Raw genomic sequence first — 27,123 nt, forward strand, 5'->3', positions numbered from 1 at the left:
TTTTAAGTTTTCTGTGAAAGAGAACTATTGAGATGGACTTTGCCTGTCCGTCAGCACTTTTTCTGTCCGCTCTCAGATCTTAAAAACTGCTGAGGCTAGAGAGCTGCGAAGTGGTATGTTGATCATCAACCCTCCAATCATCAAATATACCAAATTGCAGCCCTCTAGCCTTAGTAGGTTTTATTTTATTTAAGGTTAAGTTAACAATGATCATGCATCTGGCACAACAACAGCTGAGAGTTCCATGGGCTATGGCTGAAAGTTTCATAACGCCATGCAGAAAACTCGATTGCGCCGAAGAAACTTCGGCACGTTTTTCATTTGTTATCTATTTAGACACCTTGAGAGAGTTATGGCGTTGTGATTCTGGCATTTTGATCGCCGTAGCTTAGTTAGAGGGATTCTCAATTACCCTGGTGTCAATTTGGATATATTTAAACCATCTCTTTCTCGAAACATTTTTTCCTTAATGATTCCATTTCTGCCCCAGGTGCAGGTTCTGGGTGTCAACAATGGTCTGGGTATTTAACTTCACATTTTTTCTACGGATGCGGTTCTGTCTTGAGAACTCATACGCGTAGTTGGTGAAAAAAGCTTTGTTGTGGTCTGCAAAATCAAGTCATATATGTACATATGTATGTGTGTATATATATATATATATATATATATATATATTATATATATGATATATGTATATATATATATATATATATATATGATATATATATATATATATCTGTATATATATATATATATATATATGTATATATATGTATGTATATATATATATATATATATATATATATAATATATATATATATATATATATATATGTATATATATATATATTATATATATATATTCACATATACATGTATAGGTGTAAATAAAATGTTTATACAGCATATAACTATATACTGATATATTTCTTCTTCCTGAGTTTGCACTGTAGTTACTGACGCCCGTAGTTAAGACAGCTAATAACGAATTGAAATAATCGAGGAAGTTGCTTCTGTTTAAGGGAAATGATAGAAAATAGTAACATAACTTCCTACGACGAAGCGTCTTGTCCTCCCTAGAAGACTTGTGACTCACCGTCTTTCGTCTCTTTTTCTCAATATATACTTTTTGTGTGTGGGGTGAGCCTGGGGAGGGGGTGAGTTAGAGTGGGGGATCGGGGCGCTAAAAAGAAGAAGAAGAAGAAGAAGAGAAATAATTGGAGCCCGAGGAGTGAGGAAAGAGGAGAATTTCCCCGAGCAGGATCGGCGCCCAATCTGACCGAGATCTCCCTTTTGCCCGAACCTTAAACATTCATCAGCGAGACGATAAGCATCGCAGCGCTAACAAGATTAGTCGCTCCGTTTGAGTTCCTGGTCCACTAATTAATAAAAGGAAGCGTTGGCGGGAGAATTATTATAATTAATTCCCGTGCCTAGATTAGCGAAGGGGCGGAGGAGCAGAAAGACCCGCTGGAGGAGGAGGAGGGGAGAAGGAGGAGGAGGTGGAAGAGAGGAGGAGGAGGAGGAGGACCAGGACCGAGATGCAGGGCAAGGAGGGGAAGGGGCGGGATCGGGGAGGGTCCCACGGGCTGGGGGAGGGCGTGATATCATTGATACCGGCTCGGGAGAGGAAGGAAAATAGTGAAAGGGGGATGGGGGGTGTTGCGCGGGAATTGGGGGGCGTGTTTTGGGAGTGGGGGGGGGAGGGTGTGAGGGGGGAGGCTGGAGCATTGCAAATGTGAGGAGCGACCCAGAGGTTCCCTGGATGATGAGAATCCTGAGTCGGGTTGAAAAAGGTAAGCGTAATTAAGGATAGGAGCCTTAAAATGCTGGCATTATTACTTGGCTAAGATGGGAGTATTTGCAGCAGAGGCTTATGAAAATGAAATTGACACGATTGTCGAGGCAGATATGATGTTTGCACTCACCACAGAGAGAGAGAGAGAGAGAGAGAGAGAGAGAGAGAGAGAGAGAGAGAGAGAGAGAGAGAGACTTGCAATGTGTTTGTTACCGATCCATCCACTCCACATCCTCCAGAATGAGATAAAGTTTTGTGCTAAAGAAAAATATCAGTTTTCCTTGTCTTTCCTTATCTTCATCGTTTATATTTTCACGCTCATAAGATTATATTTTCACGCTCATAAGATAATAAAACATTAAGATAAATATTCAGTATAAATTTCACTCACATAGCGTCATTAAACGAAATGAGATTCATCTGCAACTATGATTAAGTTTCAGTCTAAACGGAGCATCTTGGATATTATTTTAGTATGCTTAGGGAAGCGAAAGAGAATGGAAATATTCAACAAACTCGACACAGAAGATGTGGGATGAAAAATGACTTTCAGTTTTCAAATTAAAATCCTGTCAAAGTTTTTACGATTTACGAATAATTAGGCAATAGTTTTCAGTCATGATCTACATGTTGATTGAACGCATCCGGGACTTTACCATATTACTGTTATATTCATTATGAACAGGATATTTATTCGGGATATTAATTCTATAATGCCTGGTTTTAAAATGAACTATACAATGAATGAAGATCATGAGATGGACAATGTCAATTTTTGCCACTTGTAAAATTCACTTTAATACCGATTCATAAATGGGTTTTAATCTGAAGTCTTGGATGTTTTGAGTTAAGGTAGATTTAAGATGGCCCTGGGTGGTATTTCAGTTTTCTGTGAAAGAAATCTATCGAGATAACTTTTTCTGTCCGGCTCATATCTTAATAGCTACTGAGGCTAGAGGGCTGCAAATTGGTACTCAGATCATCCAACCTCCAACCAGCGAACATACCAAATTACGGCCCTCTAGCCTCAGTAGTTTTTATTTTATTGAGGGTTACATTTAACCATGGTCGTACCTCTGGCACCGCTTTAAGTGCCAACAACACAGTTAACCACCAGGCTGTGGCTGAATGTTTCATGAGCCGCGGCTGAGAGTTTCACAGAGCATTATACGTTGTACTGTGTTTTTATTTTTGTCTTTATTTATCGAGATAATATTGCCGCACTCAGTTACGAACTATTTTTTTATTAAAACTAGTAGTAATTATCACGTTCTCACTTACATCTAATCTGATGTTAATTCACAGAAGTAATGATGTTAAGTATAGCACGTATATATGAGAATCCTCTCTCTCTCTCTCTCTCTCTCTCTCTTGTAAATTATTAATTTTACATTAACTCAGACGTGTAATAATGTTAATTCGTCGTAATTATATGTTAATGTCAATGCTCTCTCGCACTCAATGTTAAATTAAAGTTGATTTAAAGAAGCTCTTAGAGATACATAAGTTGTATAATTTTATCTGACGACAAGACGTGTTTTCAAAACACGAATGGCCCCGATGGTCCCTAATTTTCGTGTGAAGGTCACGTCCGCAGGTCACAGTGTCACTATAGTAGATTTACATCAGCCGTGCATTTGATATCTAGGCCAGTCCCTATCGAGGCTCCTGATTGGCTGTTGATAAGCCAATGATAGGGCTGGAAACTCTCAGTCTCTATCGAGAGTTCACATGGGTAGGATCTATGTTCCACCTCTCCTGAGGCATACGTCTTTCAGGAGACGTGGAACATACATCCTGCCAATGTGAATTCTCGAGAGAGACTGAGAGTTTCCAACTACCAGCCCTGTGATTGGCTTATCAACAGCCAATCAGGAGCGTCGTAAGGGACTGGGCTAGACATTAAATGCACGGTTGATGCGAATCTACTATAGCGTAAGTGTCATCTGAAAGCCCTAAATATAAAGTCTCTATCGTGAAAAAATGAAACCGTATGAGTAAGATATTGATTAGTGTGAGAATGAAATCTGAGCAGCGTGAACAATTCTAGCGTGAAATGTGAATAGTGAGTCAAGAAATTAAACGATATGAGTTGAAATGTGAATAAGGCGAAGTACCCAAGAGGGCGTTCAGGAACCATACGCATTGACTAATGGCTTAGTCTTCCTACGTCTCCTCAGGCGGGATAATAGGAAGCAATTTCCATTTGGCCCTTCATTCATGGCTAAGTGTATTTAATTACTCGTTTGATGGTTGTTCTTGCTATATGTATGTATGTATGTATGTATGCATGTATCCACGCCTATATGCGTAGGGATGTATGTATAATTATATATATACATACATACAAACATACATCATCATCATCATCATCAGCCGTCGCTAGTCCACTGCAGGACAAAGGCCTCAGACATGTCCTTCCTTCCACTCCCTTCTGGTTATGGTCTTTCTATGCCATTCTATACCCGCACATTTTTTTAGCTCGTCAATCCATCGACTTCTCTTTCTTCCCTTGCTTCGTTTTCAATCACTAGGGACCCATTCTGTTATATACTTACATATACATACATATATATTGAGTAAAAAGTCACAATAATGTGTATGAGACTCATATGCATTATATATTGTGAATGTTTACCCATTATATATATGAATATATATATATATATATATATATATATATATATATATGTGTGTGTGTGTGTGTGTGTGTGTGTGTGTGTGTGTGTATAACAGAATCACGAAAGTTAGGAACGTGATAAATCCATAAATAAAGATAAATGCCACGAAGGAAAAATAAACGAAGGAGTCTGCAAGATCTTTCGACTTTAAAAGTCCTTTACTGAGCAGATACTGACAAATACGAGAAAAGACAATACAAGAAGGTTCGTATAACTGACAGATAGGGATTATAAAGGGATTAGTACCTAGAATCCGACACACCTGGAAGATAGGAAACCTTCCCAAACAAGCATAAACAATGGGTGCAATTAAAGTTTTAAGACAATCATCTCAGATACAATTTCCAGACAATTAAAGGATTATAGGTGACAGCTATTCGGAACTTGGTAAACAAACCATATTCACAAAACATGTCAGACATACATTACAACAAAATTTTAATAACTCTAAGGCAACTGATTTTTATTTAAGTCAGTAATTATATCTTTGAGGTCATTCTTAAACATGTTACAGATACAAGGGTCTAAATGAAAAAGGCCACGACTAACATTGAAATTACAATGAAAAGTAAGTTGTATTAAAGCAGATTCTAAAAGATTTCGTGATAAGACATCTCTTGACCATGCAATTACTGATCTATCAATAAAATTAATTCGGTGGTTGTTTTCACTTAAATGAATAAATAATGCATTAGATTTTTGCCCAGTTTTTACAGAGTATTTATGCTGGCTTAGCCTTACTTCTAAGCCTTTGCTGGACTGTCCGAGATAGAATGAGGGACAATCCATACATGGAATTTTATATATTATGTTGTTGCTTTCTCTGGGGCCATTTTTTATTAACATTCTTTTTAGTGTGTTATTATAGGAAAAAACAAGGTTGACATTAAAAGCTTTTAACAATGGTTTAATGGTTTCAAATCCGTTAAAATAAGGCAAACTGAGAATGTTCTTAGAATTTTCTTTCTGTGTGTTATTTACAGTATAAAACTTTTTGTGGGCTTTATAACAAATGTCTAATATATATATATATATATATATATATTTTTATATATAATATATATATATATATATCACATACAGATAAATAGAGGAAGAGGAGATCAAGGTATGGAATCAAATATATATACAAAGTATACATAAGCGCATTTCATGACAACTTATTAACTACCCGCAGAAGTCCCTGAACAGAGAACCCAGGTGGTAATTATGAAATTTATCTGATTTTCTGCAGAGAGAGAGAGAGAGAGAAAAAAAAGGGGGTGGGGGGGTGGGGACGCGCTTTGATTCCCTGTATAATGATAATTTAGTCCACCTCGTCCGCTTCTACTTCTTGTCAGCTTAACTCGCAGTCGGGGTCGCAGTTTTTAATGAGCCTCTTCCAGTTGTCTTTTAACACTCATCGAACAGCTAATTTCATGATTGATTCTGTCGAATATTTTACGAACGGAAGATGCTTCTTCCTGACTCCATCTCCCCTGTTTATCGGCGCCTACTTTTTAATTTCATTCGCAAACGTTTGTTGTCATCAAAGTACAATTCGAACTAGAATATATAGTAAATGGCTATTAATCAATTGAATGTTTGAAGGTTTGTTTTCCAGGCTAATGTTCTATCTGAGGGAATATATGACGAGAGGAGTAATGCAGCTTTTATTTGCTTTGAAATATTGTATTCATTTTGGTTTGGACTCTCTCTCTTATTTGCCCTTTCTGTCTGTCTATCTATCTATCTATATACATTCATATGTGTGTGTGTGAGTAAAACCAGGAGGGAAGCTACTCTTGCTAAAAGCATAGCAGTAGACAGACAGACATGCGTAGATGTCTTGAATGTATTCTAACACGTTGATAATTAAGTAGCTTTTACGAAATAACTAGTAAACAGGCCTTACGTAATGAATCGAAAGACGAATGAAGGAGAAAAATATTTGCTCCTCTTCTTGAATTACTTTCTCAGGTCTATTTGCTCCAATAGTCCCTACAGCTTATCACATGAACGTTGTTCTATAATACATTTTTTCGACACCCAGAAACTCGGCGGAGTTAATTTGTCAATGCTCCTTTTAACAAGGAATGCTATAGTAGCTTCACATCAGCCGTGCATTTGATGTCTAGGCCAGTCCCTTACGACGCTCTTGATTAGCTGTTGACAATTGGTAAGCCAATCACAGGGCTGGAAACTCTCAGTCTCTCGAGAGAGTTCACGTAGGCAGGATGTATGTTCCACCTCTCCTGAGGGATACTTTTGACAGACGTATCCCTCATGAGAGGTGGAATATAGATCCTACCCATGTGAACCCTCTCGAGAGACTGAGAGTTTCAAGCCTTGTGACTGGCTTATCAACAGCCAATCAGGAGCGTCGTAAGGGACTGGCCTAGACATCAAATGCACGGTTGATGTGAAGCTACTATAGTAGCAGTTTGATCTTTTCTTTCTTTAGCCTATAACATGTTATCAAAATGTGCTCATAATGACGCATTCATTTTCGACGTTTTCTCAAACTATTCTCATGATTTCACGCCAAGTGCGCCGACGCCAAACGGGTCCCTTGAAGAAGGATTCTTGCGCCTCTGTATGAAAGACCACGTGTCGAAATGTTGTTTGGAGTGCAAAGAGTCAAAATATTGTTGCCTTTCTCCACTCGTGGGCTTGAACGGCTGACAGCGCCCTTATCCAAACACTGGCAAATGGGACGATGGGAAGGGGGACGATTTTTGAAGTCGCCGTCTCTCTGCGGCCGCTTGGATTGGAAGTGGCAGATACGGCCAGATGGATGGGCTGCTGGCAGCAGCAGCAGCAGCCATGAGTAATGGAAGCTAAAGGGATCTGCAGGAGATGGAAGCTGTTGCTACATTTGGTAGTTCCCTGATGTTAAGGTGCTTGAAAGGGGTGTATTTTTTTCTGTTTGCAAAGTGATTCTGATTATTGCGCTGGTTAATATGGGAGTCTCTCTCTCTCTCTCTCTCTCTCTCTCTCTCTCTCTCTCTCTATATCTATATATATATATATATATTATATATATATATATATATATATGTACATATAAACATACATATATACGTATATATATATATATATAATATATATATATATATATATATATATATATATAAATATGCATATACATATAAACATATATACGTATATATATATATATATATATATATATATGTACATATATATATTATATATTGTATAGTACTATAAACTATATATATATATATATATATATATATATATATATATATAATATAATAATTATAAAAAATTGCTGTTGCTAAGGGTGCACTAAAAATATAAACTAAAGGTCAAAATGTTTAACGAAACATATTGTTTTCGAAGTTTTTAATTAATTACAAGAGGCCCAATTTATGCCAGGGCATGCTGCTTAAGGTGCATTACAGAATGATGACATTCAAGTGTTTAACCACCTAATCGGAGTATCTGCACCGTTCAGTGATGGCGAAAAGGAAGGCATACCGGAGGACGAAGTGTCATGTTTACGAAGGCTTTACTCTCTATAGAATAACAAATGAAGTATGGCCATGTCTTACTTGTTCATAACATAGGTAGTAGAAGGGAAATAGACTCACAAATTAGGCTTGCTATAACTTCCCTCTTAGCATCTCTGAAATGGCCTTTGTATAAGAATATGTAAGCGTTTGAAAGCCTTATTTAAGTATGCTGAATGATAATACTGGGTTCGAGTTTTAGGGCGATACGTTAGGTCCTTAGGATCGGGTCTTGACTCTCTTACGTTACCGCAACGTCTTCTCAAAATACGCCCCCTCTACTGTCACTTAGAATCTGTCATGGTATAGATTTTTGACGTGTAAAGAGAAGATTATGGTGATAGAAGTTCACTCTCGACATGGTTCGGAAGTCACGTAAAGCCGTTGGTCCCGTTGCTGAATAACCACTGGTTCCATGCAACGTACAAACACCATACAAACAAAACAAACTTAAAGAGAGAAGAGGCTCGTTAGGTTTCGCCGATAATATTACGGTGATAATAGAAACGGCGTAGGATGACGGGTATTTCAAACAGGCCTTTAAGGTAAGCATATATTAGTTTAACCATACCACTTGAGCTGATTAACAGCTCTCCTAGGGCTGGCCCGAAGGATTAGATATTCTTACGTGGTTAGGAACCAATTGGTTACCTAGCAACGAGACCTATAGCCTATTGTGGGACCCGAACCACATTATATCAAGAAATGAATTTCTAATCACCAGAAATACATTCCTCTGATTCAACGTTGGCAGAGCGAGGAGTCGAACTTGCGACTACCGCAAAGGTAGGCGAGCACGTAAACCATTCGTCCAACGAGGATAGAGAGCGACATTGAGACCTATCAAGGCCAAAGTAATTTATTTTCTGTAACAATTGCTGCTTGCTTCGAGTATTTCACTTTCACGTGTAATACAAACCAAGTTATTTCATCAATGACTTACTGCTATACATGAATTCGTATCTATACTTACAGTTGCCGTAATTTTATATTTATTCTCATAATTTTTTTTCCTTTCATTTACTTTGCAGACCCTTCTTTGAATAGATTCTGATCAGGACGTGAAATAGTTCCTCATCTTCAGGAACCGAAAGCCCTTAATTAAAAATGTTGATTTTCAATAGGAAAAGTCAGTTATCACAGTTTTCATTTCCTCGCCTGTCAACATTATTCATTCCCGAGCCCCCCTTAACAACACCCCACCCCCCCCTCCTCTTCTCTCTCTCTCTCTCTTCTCTCTCTATCTCGCTCTCTCGTCTCTCTCTCTCTCTCTCTCTCTCTCGTCAGAAGATTTGTTTATTTGTAGATTTGATAATATTTGATTTGTCCTTACCATTTTCAGCAATATGTTACTGTGTCCAAATCTATTGATATTTTTAGATTAGTTACTATCCAGTTGGGATACGTTTCGATAGAAAGTAAGATTTAAAGTTTATCGTCATTTAGTAGGCTATTCTATTCTGAAACATTATTTTACTTATTTGGCATATTTCAATTACGACATGGTTCATTACGGTCACTATATATATATATATATATATATATATATATATATATATATATATATATTATATATATATATATATGTATATATATATATGTATATATATATATATATATATATAATATATATATATATATATATATATATATATATATATATATATAGAATCTATTTATCACTTTTTACTATAGTAGATTCACATCAACCGTTCATCTGATGTCTAGGCCAGTCCCATACGAAGCTCCTGATTGGCTGTTGATAAGCCAATCATAGGCCTGGAAACTCTCAGTCTCTCTCGAGAGTTCACATAGGCAGGATGTATGTTTCATTTATCCTGAGGGATACTTCTTTCAAAAGAATCCCTCAGAGTGGTGGAACATACATCCTGCCTATGTGAACTCTCAAGAGAGACTGAGAGTTTCCAGCCCTGTGATTGGCTTATCAACAGCCAATCAGGAGCGTCGTAAGGGACGGGCCTAGACTTCAAATGCACGGTTCATGTGAATCTACTATAGTATGTAATTGTAGTAGCTAAAGTATTCTCGTAACTTCTCGATTTCTTCACACATTTTGTGGATACGCTTGTCACTGCAAAACCTCATTTCCAAAAAGAAGAGCATGCTGTAATTCTGACGTTCTGAGAAGGAATCGAACGTATATATATATATATATATATATATATATATATATATATATATATATATATATATATATATGCTTTCATGATGTTCACTAGCATATTCCATGGCTCACTTTGACCTCTGATCTAATTTGTCCAACAGCTTCTTGGTAGTAAAGCTGACCAGAAAAACTTAGAGTGCCGCCAAAAAACAAAAAAGTAAAAAGATTATATGAGAGAAAACAAAAAAAAAAAAACAAAAAAAAAAAAAAAAAAAAAAAACAAACAGCGTGTTTTCTCTTCGACGGCCCATTTTATCAGAGTCTACAGTCATTTATTAGCATTTAAATTGGATGCATGACACCTGCAAAGTGTCAATTACAAGCTAATAATATGTGTAATTGATAACAACCGCAGTGTATATCATATCCATTCATCATATGTCTGATGTCTACAAATCATATCAGCATATTAATGCCCACCCATTAATTAAGAGATAAATGCATGATGTACCTTTTTTCAAAAAAAAAAAAAATTTTTTTTGGTCATTGAAACGTTTCTTTTGCGCGGCGTTTTGATTGCAGGCAAAGAGCAGAGTTCCTTATTTAGGTCATTTCTGTAAATGTTTATGTTAGAGGAATTCTTTTAAAGTTTATAGGCGTTGGCAAATGTAAAGGAAAAAAGAAACAGAAATTGCCTCTGGACCAACGGCAGATTTTATTGGGATGAATGACGTTAATGTGAAATTGTCAGTTTTTAATATCAAATGTGAGAAATCAGTGTCATAAAGACTGTAGTCTTATTAAGATGATTATGCAGACTGTCCTTTTAAAAGAAGTAAGATATATATATATATATATATATATATATATATATATATATTATATATATATATATATATATATAATACATTTGTATATATATACTATATATATATGAATAATTATCACATCACCGTGATTCATATAAATTATTCGAGCTACAAATGTCCTTTAATATCTAATTCGCTCGACCTCGGAATTGACATATTTTCATATATATAAACCGAAGGGGTAATTTTTTAGTGGATAGTAATTTCGTCCTCTCGTAGGCTCGAACCACCGTCCAGCGGACACATTATTATCAACTAAAAAATTCCCCTTCGGTTTATATATATATGAAAATATATCAATTCCCCAGGTAGAGCGAATTAGTTATTAAAGGACATTTGTAGCTCGAATAATATATATATATATATATATATATATATATATATATATATATATATATATATATATATACATAATAACACGAAAGTGAAATTTAAAAGAAGCACGCAAAAAACAGAAATAAATTTCAAAATAACCGAAGCCTGTTTGTTGAAAAAAAAAAAAAAAAAGCTTTTTTATAATTAGGTATTTTAGGTGAAAAGTCACGTAGTGTAGGAAAACTATGTTTCCCTTTCTGGATTATGTTCATTCGTGCGTGAGACAGTTAACAAAAGTTTATAGATTAGGAGAAATGTTGGTTAGAATTGCCACTAATGCAGGTATGCAGGTTGTGTGAGGAGGCCTGCAATATTCGGGTGTATGTATTTGTATATATATATAGATATTTGTACAAAAACACATACACACACACACACACACACACACACACACACACACACACACACACCACACACATATATATATATATATATATATATATATATATATATATATATATATATATATTTATTTATATTTATATATATGTGTGTGTTTGTACAAAAATATCCAAAAACGGCATACCAAAAACGACAGATATTAGTGTCTAAGCCATAGTTTTTCATGTTTTTGAGATGATAAGAGACACTCCCGAAGCCCTTTAAGCCCAATTTTAGCCCTAAATAATTAGATAATAGAATGAAGTAGTAAATAAGTAAAGTAACCATTGGATAAGTAAGAAGTAAATGAAAATAAACGTATTAGGATTCGGCTAAGTCTAGGCATACTGTATATTCCCCCACCCCATTCTCTCTCTCTCTCTCTCTCTCTCTCTCTCTCTCTCTCTTCGCAAACAGGTAATAAGTCTTCTTCTCCTCCTCCTCCTCATCAACAGGTCGCATGGATCCACCTGGATCGCCAGATGATCGTCAGCATCCACAATCACGTCATCACTCGACAGCCACGCTTCACCGTGACCCACGACTCCCACAAAACATGGACCCTCCAGGTCACCCGGGTCACGGAGGAAGACCGAGGTCACTATATGTGTCAGGTCAATACCAAGCCCATGATCAGCCAGACAGGATATCTTCAGGTAGTGGGTAAGTTGCAGAGATCTTAATTCAGTTTTGTTGTGAATGAATCCTTTTATTTCCGATTATAGACATAGTCAGTGAGATTGATAGTGACGCATTTAAAAACTGTTAGAAATATTACGGAAAACATTAAAAAATCCAAATTTTTATTTATTATTATGTCAACTCACAGGGACATGACATTGACACTAACATTTATAATGAAAGTAAAAGCCATCGTGAGTACTTGCAAAGTACTGAACGATACGTTATTTTTATGCATCATTGTGAGTTTTGGTTTGTAATTTTACTTTGAATGATATTGGATGGTTCAAGGACCGTCAGAATAATATTGGACGGTTCAAGGACTGTCTGAATAACATTGGATGGTTGAAGGACTGTGAATAATATTGGACGGTTCAAGGACCGTCTGAATAATATTGGACAGTTCAAGGACCGTCTGAATAATATTGGATGGTTCAAGGACCGTTTTAATAATATTGGACGGTTCAAGGACCGTCTGAATATATTGGATGGTTCAAAGATCGTCTGAATAATATTGGACTGTTCAAGGAACGTCTGAATAATATTGGACGGTTCAAGGACCGTCTGAATAATATTGGACAGTTCAAGGACCGTCAGGATAATATTGGATGCTTCAAGGACCGTCTGAATATATTGGATGGTTCAAAGATCGTCTGAATAATATTGGACGGTTCAAGGATCGTCTGAATAATATTGGATGGTTCAATGACCGTCTGAATAATATTGGACAGTTCAAGGGATTGTCTGATTAATAATGGACAGTTCAAGGACCGTCAGGATAATATTGGATGCTTCAAGGACCGTCTGAATATATTGGATGGTTCAAAGATTGTCTGAATAATATTGGACGGTTCAAGGATCGTCTGAATAATATTGGACGGTTCAATGACCGTCTGAATAATATTGGACGGTCCAAGGACCGTCTGAATAATATTGGACAGTTCAAGGACCGTCTGAATAATATTGGAGAGTTCAAGGACTGTCAGGATCATTTTGGACAGTTGGCAGTTCAAGGACGTCAGGATAATATGGATGCTTCAAGGACTGTCTGAATATATTGGATAGTTCAAAGATCGTCTGAATAATATTGGACGGTTCAAGGATCGTCTGAATAATATTGGATGGTTCAATGACCGTCTGAATAATATTGGACAGTTCAAGGACCGTCTGAATAATATTGGACAGTTCAAGGACCGTCAGGATAATATTGGATGCTTCAAGGACCGTCTGAATATATTGGATGGTTCAAAGATCGTCTGAATAATATTGGCGGTTCAAAGACTGTCTGAATAATATTGGACAGTTCAAGGACCGTCAGGATAATATTGAATGCTTCAAGGCCCGTCTGAATATATTGGATGGTTCAAAGATCGTCTGAATAATATTGGACGGTTCAAAGATCGTCTGAATGATATTGGACAGTTCAAGGACCGTCAGGATAATATTGGATGCTTCAAGGACCGTCTGAATATATTGGATGATTCAAAGATCGTCTGAATAATATTGGACAGTTCAAGGACCGTCTGAATAATATTGGACGATTCAAGGACCGTCTGAATAATATTGGACGGTTCAAGGACTGTCTGAATAATATTGGACAGTTCAATGACCATCAGGATAATATTAGATGCTTCAAGGACCGTCTGAATATATTGGATGGTTCAAAGATCGTCTGAGTAATATTGGACGGTTCAATGACCGTCTGAATAATATTGGACGGTTCAATGACCGTCTGAATAATATTGGACAGTTCAAGGACCGTCAGGATAATATTGGATGCTTCAAGGACCGTCTGTATATATTGGATGGTTCAAAGATCGTCTGAGTAATATTGGACGGTTCAATGAGCGTCTGAATAATATTGGACGGTTCAATGACCGTCTGAATAATATTGGACAGTTCAAGGACCGTCAGGATAATATTGGATGCTTCAAGGACCGTCTGAATATATTGGATGGTTCAAAGTTCGTCTGAATGATATTGGACGGTTCAAGGACTGTCAGGATAATATTGGAATCCGCTTCAAGGACCGTCTGAATATATTGGATGGTTCAAAGATCATCTGAATGATATTGAACAGTTCAAGGACCGTCAGGATAATATTGGATGCTTCAAGGACCATCTGAATTTATTGGATGGTTCAAAGATCGTCTGAATAATATTGGACAGTTCAAGGATCGTCTGAATAATATTGGACGGTTTAATGACCGTCTGAATAATATTGGACGGTTCAAGGACCATCTGAATAATATTGGACGGTTCAAGGACCGTCTGAATAATATTGGACAGTTCAAGGACAGTCAGGATAATATTAGATGCTTCAATGACCGTCTGAATATATTGGATGGTTCAAAGATTGTCTGAGTAATATTGGACGGTACAATGACCGTCTGAATAATATTGGACAGTTCAAGGACTGTCAGGATAATATTGGATGCTTCAAGGACTGTCTGAATATATTGGATGGTTCAAAGATCGTCTGAATGATATTGGACGGTTCAAGGACCGTCAGGATAATATTGGATGCTTCAAGGACTGTCTGAATACATTGGATGGTTCAAAGATCGTCTGAATGATATTGGACGGTTCAAGGACCATCAGGATAATATTGGATGCTTCAAGGACTGTCTGAATATATTGGATGGTTCAAAGATCGTCTGAATGATATTGGACAGTTCAAGGACCGTCAGGATAATATTGGATGCTTCAAGGACCGTCTGAATATATTGGATGGTTCAAAGATCGTCTGAATAATATTGGACGGTTCAATGACCGTCTGAATAATATTGGATGGTCCAAGGACCATCAGAATAATATTGGACGGTTCAAGGACCGTCTGAATAATATTGGATAGTTCAATGACCGTCTGAATAATGACCGTCAGAATAATATTGGATGCTTCAAGGACCGTCTGAATAATTTTGGATGGTTCAGAGACCATCTGAATAATATTGGACGGTTCAAACCGTCTCTTTCTCTCTTCTTCCCAGCCTTGCCAATGTTTTCCTCAGCTCTTATTTTACACTCCAACCTTCTTGCTAAGTTTTGAGGATATTTGTTAAGAGATGGACGTCTCAAAAAAATATATCTTCGAAAACCCACAAGGTTTTTATCGCGGTTCTTAAAATGTTCCTTCCTTCTGTCAAAACTCTAACCCAAAGTTCCCTTCACTTTACCCCTTTCGTTTTTTCCATATTCCATCATGTTTGACCTGTATAAGGATAGGTTCCCGGTGCCATTGACCTGAGCCACATATTGAACATTGCTTTCATCATCCACCTTATGAATGACAATAATATCTCGATGGTGCGAGTAGTGAAAACATACCTTTTATTTTATTGCATTCTGAAATGGGATGGGTATTTCGATAACTGATGTTAGAATTTCTTTTTATATATATATATATATATATATAATATATATATATATATATATATATATATATATACTATGTATATATATATTTATGAATTTTCATGACATCACCATGATTTATATATTATATGCATTAAGCTACGAATGTCCTTAAATATTCAATTTTCTGTACCTCGGAATTAATATATTTTCATGTTTGTTAACAGAACGGGAATTTTTTAGCTGATGATAATTTCGTCCTCTCTTGGATTCGAACCAGCGCACAGGGGAGAAATCAGGACTTCGGTGAAGTTACCGACTTGGCCGTCTCGGTAACATTACTGACGTCCTGATTTCTCCTCTGATGCATTAAGCTACAAATGTCCTTTAATATCTAATTCGCTCTACCTTCGAATTAATATATTTTCATATTTCTTAACCGAGGGGGAATATTTTCGTTGATAATAATTTTCTTCTCTAGTGGATTCGAACCAGCGCACAGAAGAGAAATCAGGACGTCAGTGACGATACCGACTCGGCCAAGTCGGTAACTTCACTGAAGTCCTGATTTCTCCCCTGTGCGCTGGTTCGAATCCAAGAGAGGACGAAATTATTATCAGCTAAAAAATTCCCCTTCTGTTAACAAACATGAAAATATATTAATTCCGAGGTACAGAAAATTGAATATTTAAGGACATTTGTAGCTTAATGCATATAATATATAAATCACGGTGATGTGATGAAAATTCATATATATATATATATATATATATATATATATATATATATATATATACATACATAGTATATATATATACATAGATATATATACATAATATATATTTATATATATACGTGTGTATGTATGTATGTATGTATGTATGCATGCATGCACGCAAACAATTATCCTCTGCCCCTGTCTGATGATCCTTCATTCCATGCCCTACCGGTTTCTTGTGCCGGTAAATCTAATACATCCTACATCCTCCCTAATTTGAAGGCGCTTTCTCATTGCCTAAGAATCCTGTGTAATCTTGCCCGTGTCAGGATGTACAATTTTATCCCCTCCTTAGAAGCAAGGCTTTGGTAAAATGAGGCTCTTTATGATAAGTGGTTTGCTTGGCTGAGGTGGAGGAACCACGCCGTCGGCCTTCGTGATGTTAGGAAATCGTCTTCTGGCTCTTGTGATGTCAGGACATCGTGTTCTGACGATGGGGCGATGTAACGAAATCGCATTTCGGCTCTGGTAACGTTACGTATTCGTGCTCCGCTGTTCGTGACGTAACGAAATCTTCTTTTGCCTTGTGTTGTGTGACGGCATTGTTGTCCGATTTGGTGGTGCAACGAAATCGTGTAGTGGATTTAGTGGTGTCATCAAATCGTGTTCTGGCTTGTGTGGTGTATCGTAGGTGTTCGTGTTCTTGCTCTTGTGACGCAGCTAAATTGTGTTCTTGCATATTGACGAAACAAAATTGTGTTCTTGCTTTTGTGACGAAACAAAATTGTCTTTGGTTTTGTGACGAAATAAAATTTTGTTCTTTTTGTGATGCAACTAAATTGTGTTCTTGCTTTTTGACGAAACAAAATTGTGTTCTTTTTGTGACGCAGCTAAATTGTGTTCTTGCTTTTTGACGAAAAAAATGTGTTCTTTAAGTGACGCAGCTAAATTGGTATCTTGCTTTTGTGACGAAAGAAAATGTGTTCTTTTTGTGACGCAGCTAATTTGTGTTATATATCGCTTTTGTGACGAAAAAAAATTGTGTTCTTTTTGTGACACAGCTAAATTGTGTCCTTGCTTTTGTGACGAAACAAAATTGTGTTCTTGATTTTTCCTGTAGAAGAATGGTGTTCTTCCTTTTGTGGTGTAATGAATTTGTGTTCTCACATTGATTATTGCAAGCAAACTATACTTTTTTTCCCTTTTTGCTTTTTTTTTTTTGCTTTTTTTTTGAGAAATAACAAAATGTAATTCTAGGTTTGGAAATAGTTTTTCAAGCGTTATTAATTTAAATAAAATATGTTTTGGTTGCTGTGCTAAGAACATTATTTAGACGTCTATGGTATAACGTGGTTATTTATATCATTGTAAAGAGTTAAGCATAACATGCTTATGCAATCAGTTCTTCCTATTAATAGCGGCATTTAAATATCAAATAAAGTCTTTAAAGGGGGGATGGGGTAAAATTCATCAAAGATTTCTGTTTCACCTCATTCTCTTTCTTCATTTACTTTTTCTTCATTTTTCGTTTTATTCCTACTCATTTCGTCAGTTATCTGTTTTTAATGGTTTACTTTCTTATCCTTATTCAATTATAGTGCTTTATTTTTCTTATATTATCATTTCATTTCTTCATTCTTAACTTTTGTTTCCTGTCCTTTTTATGGACATTCTTTTTCTTCGTTTAATTCTGCTCCTCACTTTCTTATTGCGTTCACTTCCTCCTCGTCATTTTTTCCTCCCCTTAGGTTTTCTCCGCATTATCCTTATTTATTTTCTATTTTTCATTCGCCTTTTAATTTTAATTCCTTTTGTTTTCTACATTTAAAGAGCTCTTACTCTTTGACGTAGTGTTCTGATTTGTCCCTCGGCTATCATCTTGTATCATTTATTTGCCTTTATTTTCTGTTTTTTTTGTCTCAGTTTTCATCATACATCAGTTCACTGATTTTCATCGCCATTTTTCACATACTTCTTTCCTCTTAGCTATGCTTTTTCCCTTCGTCCATGTGTCTAATAATGTTTCATGGGCGCTCCATAGCATGTCATTAATACCCTGCAGTTGCAACTCCAGATTACTAACAACCAGCCATTCAATTACGTCGAGATGCTTCATATTAGTGTCTGCACGATTGTTACAGTCAGTAACAATAATGGTATTTAATACCCTTATATTTATACATAGTCTCTAATTCCCTGTAAAACATAAGTACCAATTAACGCAGTGAGGATCATCATCATATATTATCAAGCCGATCTTGACTGTCAACCTTTCTCGGGAGCCAGAAATATACCTTGATAATGATGATAATTGACGTTATTGGGAGCTGTGTTAATGTAAAATCCTCGTAGATTTTCCCAGAAATGTCGTGGTTTACCAATATGTTTAGAATAATGATAGTTTTCCGAGAATTCGATGTATGGAAATGGCAGAAAGATCTGGCAGGAGGCTGATCAGATAACTGCCTCCATTGCAAACTCCAGTGAAGATGAGAGGAAGTGAAAGGAGGAATTATTGATGCATGAAAAGAAGAGAACCCCTACTCTGTTAATAGCGTCCCGAGATGCAGTCTCTCTCTCTCTCTCTTTATGTATATATATATATATATATATATATATATATATATATATATATATATATATGTGTGTGTGTGTGTGTGTGTGTGTGTGTGTGTGTGTGAGTGTGTGTGTGTGTGTGTGTGCGCGCGCGCGCGCGTGCAATGATGTATGCATGTCTGTAAGTATGAATGAATATATATACTATACGTATATATTATATATTATATATATATATATATGTGTGTGTGTGTGTGTGTATGTATGTGTGTGTGTGAAATTTCGTAAGTGCGTATTTGTGTGCAAAAACCTACATAGTTTTAGAAAATTAGAAAGAGAGACATATTTCCACTTTTCCTCTTTTTTCTTCCTTACACAACGAGTTGATTGGTTCGCCATTTTTAAGTTAGAATTCCAAGTAAAGTTCTATATTTTTCCCCTCCCTCTGTGAGCCCCTTTTTCTTCAATGAAATTCATCGTTGGGCCAAGATTGAACAAGGTTTTTTTTTTTTTTTTTTTTATCTGTTTTTCACTTCAATTTAGTCGGAAATAGCCAAGGAGAGTAAAGGAATAAGCAAAATCACATAAATGGTCTTTTATAAATATTCATATATATATATATATATATATATATATATATATATATATATATATATACATACTATATATATGTGTGTGTGTGTGTGGTGTGTGTGTGCGTGAGTGTGTGTGTGTGTATGTATGATTTCTGGCCATTTTCGTCTTTATTCCTTGAACACGTCTTTGAAGATACGTATAGTATACATATCTACTATGATATATATATATATACTTATATATATAATATATATATATATATACTTATGTGTACATATAAATATGTTTACAGAACATATATATATATATATATATATATATATATATATATATATATATATATATATATATATTAACTTATGTGTACATACAAATATGTTTACAGAATATATATATATATATATATATATATATATATATATATATATATATATTAACTTATGTGTACATACAAATATGTTTACAGAATATATATATATATATATATATATATATATATATAAACATACATATATATATCATGGAGGTATGTATGTACGTATATACGAACTATATACTTATAAGGCATATACAGATAAAGAACATGAGTAGATAAATGTAAGAATTCGTGAACAAACAAAATATGGAATGATAAACTGGAAATTGTTGTAGGATATGCGAACTGTCCTGCAATTCGTCAGTCTTCCATTAGACTTGTAGGTGACCTTGACCTTCGCAGCTCTCTTGCTTTATAAAGTTAGGGTGTGGAATTGTTAGTTGGATCTGAGACCTTTCAGTTTATATTTGAAAACATTTCCATATGGTGATATGGTGAATTTGTTTTTTTAATACTGAATATGGGTAAATTATATTAATAGACCATTAATTTTTTTTTTTTACCAGTCTCTCAGAATAATGAGGTCAGCTGCTTTAATAGGTCAGCGCTGATTAATGATACCAGACAACAAAGCTCCTGAATGATAGCTTTCCCATCAGTTTCGATACAGAAAAAAAAAAAAGTTTAGAGATTTGGGTCAAAAACAAAAGTGGCGTAACAATTATTTGGAGTATAAATGAATATCGCTAACGACGTACATACACCTTGATGAACGCATACATACGTATATGTATATATATACATATATACGTGTATATATATATATATATATATATATATATATATATATATATTATAAAGATATACATACTCTTAGATATATAAATGTATGTGCAATTATATATAGTGTGTGTGTATGAAATATGCATATATACTTATTCATTTAAATGTTGTACATTAGGAATGGATATGGGATGAGAATGCTGGTTCCAAACGCGCGCCGCCATGGATGCCTTCCTAGGTTACCTAGCCAAGAATTGACCAGATCCAAGAAACCAGAGGTGTGAAACCTCAGGGGCATCAATGATTACAGTTGTGTATATATATGTATATATATACACATATATGTATATATATACATACATACATATATATATGCATGTATATATCCAGTGTGTGTCTATGCAAACATTTATATATTTCTACTGAAGTCAGAGGCAATATTTGCAGGCACATTCTTTACATTTATACTCTGAATCAGTCTATAAATACTTCTTCTTTTTCTCTTTAGAGAAAAAGAAGACTTATAGACTGGTTCAGAGTCAAAATGAAAAGAATGTCTAGCAAATAATGCCATTGACTTCAATAGAAATTGCATAAGATCGAAAATATGCCTGAATATCATATATACATATATATATTTATTTTTGTGCGTGCACGCGCATTGAGGAAACCTTTCGGGAAAGTCATAAATACAAGAAGTGCGCCTTGCAAAGCAAAATGCACGAGAAACAGAGCACTTTCTGCAGCGTCCATCAATCCCATCGCTCGTTTCTATTCGAACTTTGGAAGCGTGTAAACAAACCACGGAAACAGAAGACGATCGCCAGAAGCCATCCATCAAGATGGCGGCGATGATTATGATATAAATCTTCAAGTCGAGCCGACAGCTGATCAGAGATAAGCTCAGCGCTGTTCTTCTCTATCAGCGACTTGTCTTTTTGAGAGCAAAGCCAGAGTTCTTGGATTTTTGCACTCACACACACACACACACTCTCTCTCTCTCTCTCTCTCTCTCTCTCTCTCTCTCTCTCTCTCTCTCTCTCTCTCTCAATTTTTTTTTTTTGTCGGAAAGAACAAATTGCTGCATGATTGTGTAAAACTATTGCTATTTAGTTTGTATGCGGCAAGTTTTCCATTCACACACACACACACACACACACACACACACACACACACACACACCTCTGAGCCTCATTCTGACCCATTGCAACTGGCCTCAGACTTCGTGGGGGTCCATCCTGAGTAGCCCCTTCCTTACAATACAAACAAAAGTAAGCTCCATTTCTAGTAATGTATACTTAATAGGCATTTGTAATCTTATCATTGCTTCTTCGGTGTTCTGAACAACGAAAATACCACGACGTGAGGGTTCGTTAACTCAAATGGAAACGCCGTTTTTTTCTGATTTTTAACGTGATTGTGAAGGAATGTTTTCGTATGTTAGATGATCATACTTTTTTTGCCCGCCTGCTTTTAAACAGTCTTCTTCTCTCCCACCGTTATCCCTACATTAAGGGGTCGGTTGCCTGATGCGCCTTCTCCACTGCCTTCCATCAAAGGCATCATCCTCCACCAAACATCTTCTCTCCAAATCTTCCCTCACTTTATCTCGCCATCTAATTCTCTGTCTCCCTCTCGATCTTCTTCCTCTAACAGGTTCCTCCCAAGCCCTCTTCACTCTCTCCTCGTCATCCATCCTCAACACATGCCCACACCATCTCAATACCCACACCATCTCAATCGTGACTCTCTTATCACGTCTGTAATCTTTACTAAGCCTGCCCTTCTTCTTATTACATCATTTTCCAGTCTCTCGGGCAGCGACATTCCCATAATCCACCTCAGCATTCTCATCTCTGTTCTCTCAAGCTTTACTTCCTCTTTTCTTTGCTTTTGAGTAGTATGAATGGTGAAAGATTTTTCTTTTATAGAAAGTAAAAGAATCGTCATTCCGATAACTGCCGCCAGAGTAATGTAATTTACTCCGTTACTTCACGTATGAAATCTAAGGTAACTCAAGTGGTCTGTATTTCCAGAGTAACAGTACTACTCAAAAAAAAATTTGTTATAATGCATTAGAATAAATCAAAAGCGTAATGAAGACAAAGGTGTTCGGAATCCTTTTCTGCTGATTCCAGGATATCCCGCGATATTCCGGGGGAAAATTCCAGCGGTAAGATTTAATTCCCTCACTGGAATCTGAATGATTTCCAGGATCATCCATTAAGACTGGAAGGACATTCCTGATGTAATTTGTCAAAGCACTTAAAAGAAGTCAGAGAGAGAGAGAGAGAGAGAGAGAGAGAGAGAGAGAGAGAGAGAGAGAGAGAGAGAGAGAGAGAGAGTGCATGAGAACGAAGAATTGCTGGGAGTGTTCTTTGTGCTTTGTTCATGTGCCATTTCTTTGAATGAGGTTCATTGCGCTGTTGTAAATGCATTACAATTGCTCTTACTACCATTCAATAATTTCGAATATATGGTATTTGAAACACATAAGGACCATGATTGACGAACGAAAGTCCCAAAACGCTACATATGTTACTGAAGCAACACATGTCCATATACAAGTCTACATGCACGCGTACAATATACTTGAGTTCTACAAAAGTCGAGAATAAATAACTTTTTTTTTTTTTTGCCTCCCGACTCATTTTAGTTTTTTCCATGTAAACTTGTGTACATCGTATTAAGAATTCATTGATAAGACACTGATGTAATTGATAAAGAAATGGAGAGAGTGATGTTTATCGAAAAGCCAGGTGACACAGCAGTAAAATAAGTTAGCCTGCATGAGAAAACCATTCTTCGATAATACCGAAGAGAAATCTTCCTAATGGAATAATGTCAGATTGTCAGTAAATTAATTATTATAAATAATCTCACTACAGCAATTTTTTTTTAAGGCAGTTGAAATCCATAATCCATATCAGTTGAATATATATATTATATACTATATATATATATATATATATATATATATATATATATATATATATATATATGTGTGTGTGTGTGTGTGTGTGTGTGTGTGTGTGTGTGTGTATGTATGTATGTATGTATGTATAAATATATGTATATATACACACACATATATATATATATATATATATATATATATATATATATATATATATATATATATATATATATATTTATATATGTGTGTGTGTGTATGTATGTATAAAGCAGTGGTTCTTAACCTGGGGGGCGTCAGTGATTTCCAGGGGGGGCACGAGCCTCAGGTGATAAGAAGTTTTTCCATTTATGGGTTATTTTCATGACAAGAGCATGGAATCCGAACATGAAGCCTTGCTTTTTCACACGAACGTACGATGGCTATCAAAAGGGAACATGCTTGGACGGCTTTATGAGCTACGAGAAGTAGTAGCAATATTTTTAGATTCACAGCAGAAGGCAGACTTTCATGACAATTTCCAATCTGAAGGCTTTTAGATAACTCTAGCTTACCTGGTGGACATTTTTGAAGCATTGAATGCTGTGAACCTTAAACTACAAGGGAAAAGCATCAACATCATCACGCACATTGACACCATTCGAGCCTTCATGGCCAAACTCGACCTCTGGAAATGTCGGGTTCAGCAGGGAAATGCAGCCAGTTTTAGGAACTTGGATTCTGCTCTCGCTGACAGTAACCTCGACTCTGACTTAAAGCAACAAATAATCACTCATCTAAGTGACTTGAAAGCAGAATTCATCAGATACTTCCCAGATATAGATGACAAGCGTGAAGCCTGGAAATTCATCAGGAACCTATTTCAATGTGAAGTAGCTGATGAGGTCCAAGAAGAGTTCCTAGAATTGAAGTTCAACTCTACAGCTAAAGAAGACTTCAAAGATATGGATTTGGAGACGTTCTGGGTCAAATACCTTCCTGTTTACCCTCTGATCTCACATCAGGCTCTTCGGATTCTAACAATGTTTGGATCCACATATCTATGTGAAACTGCATTTTCCACGCTCGTTGCTATCAAAACCAAGTACACGTTGAAGGGGACCTACGTTGTGCATTCTCAAGCATTCGACCACGTATTCAAGATCTGGTAGCTAAGAAGCAGTGTCAAATATCTCACTAACCATGTATTCAAGATCTGGTAGCTAAGAAGCAGTGTCAAATCTCACTAACCATGTATTCAAGATCTGGTAGCTAAGAAGCAGTGTCAAATATCTCACTACCATGTATTCAAGATCTGGTAGCCTAAGAAGCAGTGTCAATATCTCACTAACCATGTATTCAAGATCTGGTAGCTTAGAGCAGTGTCAAATATCTCACTAATGTAATTCATGCTTAGTAAATTGACTAAAAAGCCATTTTTATTAATTTTCTTTTTAAATCTGGGAGTGAAATTTGTCTATAGATGCAAGGGGGGCGTGGAGGGAAAGAGCTGTTCCTAGAGGGGGCGTGGTAGTAAAAAGGTTAAGAACCACTGGTATAAAGCAACATTTTTGAACACGTTTACCGCGCGGAGGGAAACTAATGGGACGACTTGGTTCTTGAGGTCTTGCATTATTACCGTACATTAAGCGATAACAACGTTTATTCTTATGTTTAGAAATGATGTTTTTAGTGAAAAAAAAAAAAAAACTGGTACGAAATCCTTATGCCCTTTGAACGAGCTAGGAAAGCTGTGTGTGTCTCCCATTTTAGATTTATCGCATCTGCTTCCTTCAGATGAAGAATGAATACATTTTCCGTCTGACCTTCACATTCGAGATTATTGTATCATTTCCTTTCATGGAGGAAGGATTACATGCATTCTTCCCTTTTCACAAATCGGGAAGAATTTCCTGCCGTTGTCGTTTAAATATATAAAATATTTTAAGATTTCTATATGATTTTGTATTCCATCGCTCAAGGAAAGGTTATCACATTTACTACTCTGAATTCAAATGAATTTTGTTGAAAATGGAAGTCTGTCCTATATTATTTGATTACGGTACATTGTCAGAGATGTATATTAACTCTATATATGTGACTGCGAGTACGTGCGCATACATATGTACACATACACAAACATACACACACAATATATATATACATGTATAGTATATATATTTACATATATACTTATGCATACATCTATAATAGGGTTAGTGTTGATTTGCACATGCATTTGTATCTCTTCATGCATATGCAGTATGCTACACCCTCCTTCCCACTCGGGGTAATCCATCTAAATTTTATAGCGGAGTTAGGTATGCATTACAGTATTCCCGTATGCATTAGCTACAGGCCTCATCTGTATGATAATCAGCGCATCCATCTGTCATTAGCCCCGGTTATTACGTAGCTACAAATTTCACAGCGCGCAAAAACCCATCCGCCCTGATTTACCGTTTAACGCGTCGGTGTAAAATGAACTTTTATTTCCATCTCTCATTTAATTTAATTAACCATTCCCATGATTAATAACGCGATTACAAAACATTTAGCCGTGTAATGCAATCGCCAAAAATACAAAATTAACTAGCCGTGGTCATTGTTCCCGTTTGAATAATGCTCTCCGCCTTCACTCCCTCCCTTATTAATGGCCGCAGCTGCCTTATTTAGCACATGCGTGGTTTTCTATTTTTTTCTGTTTTTTGTTTGTTTGATTTTTTGTTTTAGAATAGTTGGGAATCACGTGGAATGTTCATTCTGTAAATCTACACGCGAGCGTTTGCAATTCTGTCATTTCATGGTTTAGGATAGATTGTAAGGTCAGTGTGGCAAAACATTGCCATTTCTCATTGAAGGAGATCAGTCTCATCACTTACTTATTTCTTTGCTTGTATTATTTTCCCGTCCATAACTGGAGCCAGCGTTATTTTTGGACTTATTTCTTTGCTTGTATTATTTTCCCGTCCATAACTGGAGCGAGCGTTATTTTTGGACTTATTTCTTTGCTTGTATTATTTTCCCGTCCATAACTAGAGTAGCGGTAATTTTGGAGGGAGATAATACTAGCAAGACAGTCGTGGAATAACCCAAACTTAATTTATTCCACTTTCAATTCCTTTAGAAATTTATAAACAATGAAAATAGCATACATTTGGTGGAATTAGAAATATGTGCATCTGTCCCAACCATGTTTCGAACCTGGGCCTTTGGTTCAGCTACAGCGATAACCGGTCAACTTGACTAGTCGGCTTGCTTTGAGGGTGATTCGAACCTGGGCATTTGGTTTTAGATACAGTGATAGACGACTTGACCATTCGGCTCGATATATTCATCAATTATAATTTTCCCCGGGTATACGTTTATCACCTAGATACAGTAAAATCTATTTTAGTGATATTGATGACTGTATATACATATATATATATATATATAGATATATATATTATCTTATATATATAATATATATATATATATATATATTATATATATATATATAT

The 27,123-nt window shown here is 36.0% G+C and overlaps 1 protein-coding gene across 3 annotated transcripts in view; it reads left to right on the forward strand.

The window, feature by feature from the left end:
- LOC135215272 (lachesin-like) overlaps positions 1-27,123 on the forward strand; it is a 445,087-nt gene that overhangs the window by 345,648 nt on the left and 72,316 nt on the right. For all 3 annotated transcript variants that reach the window (XM_064249820.1, XM_064249827.1, XM_064249823.1), the window contains exon 3: positions 12,199-12,406. In XM_064249820.1, coding sequence (XP_064105890.1) covers positions 12,199-12,406 — 208 coding nt within the window. The remainder of the gene's footprint in view (positions 1-12,198; positions 12,407-27,123) is intronic.

Source organism: Macrobrachium nipponense, chromosome 19 (genome assembly GCF_015104395.2).
Source record: "Macrobrachium nipponense isolate FS-2020 chromosome 19, ASM1510439v2, whole genome shotgun sequence".
Classification (NCBI taxonomy): domain Eukaryota; kingdom Metazoa; phylum Arthropoda; class Malacostraca; order Decapoda; family Palaemonidae; genus Macrobrachium; species Macrobrachium nipponense.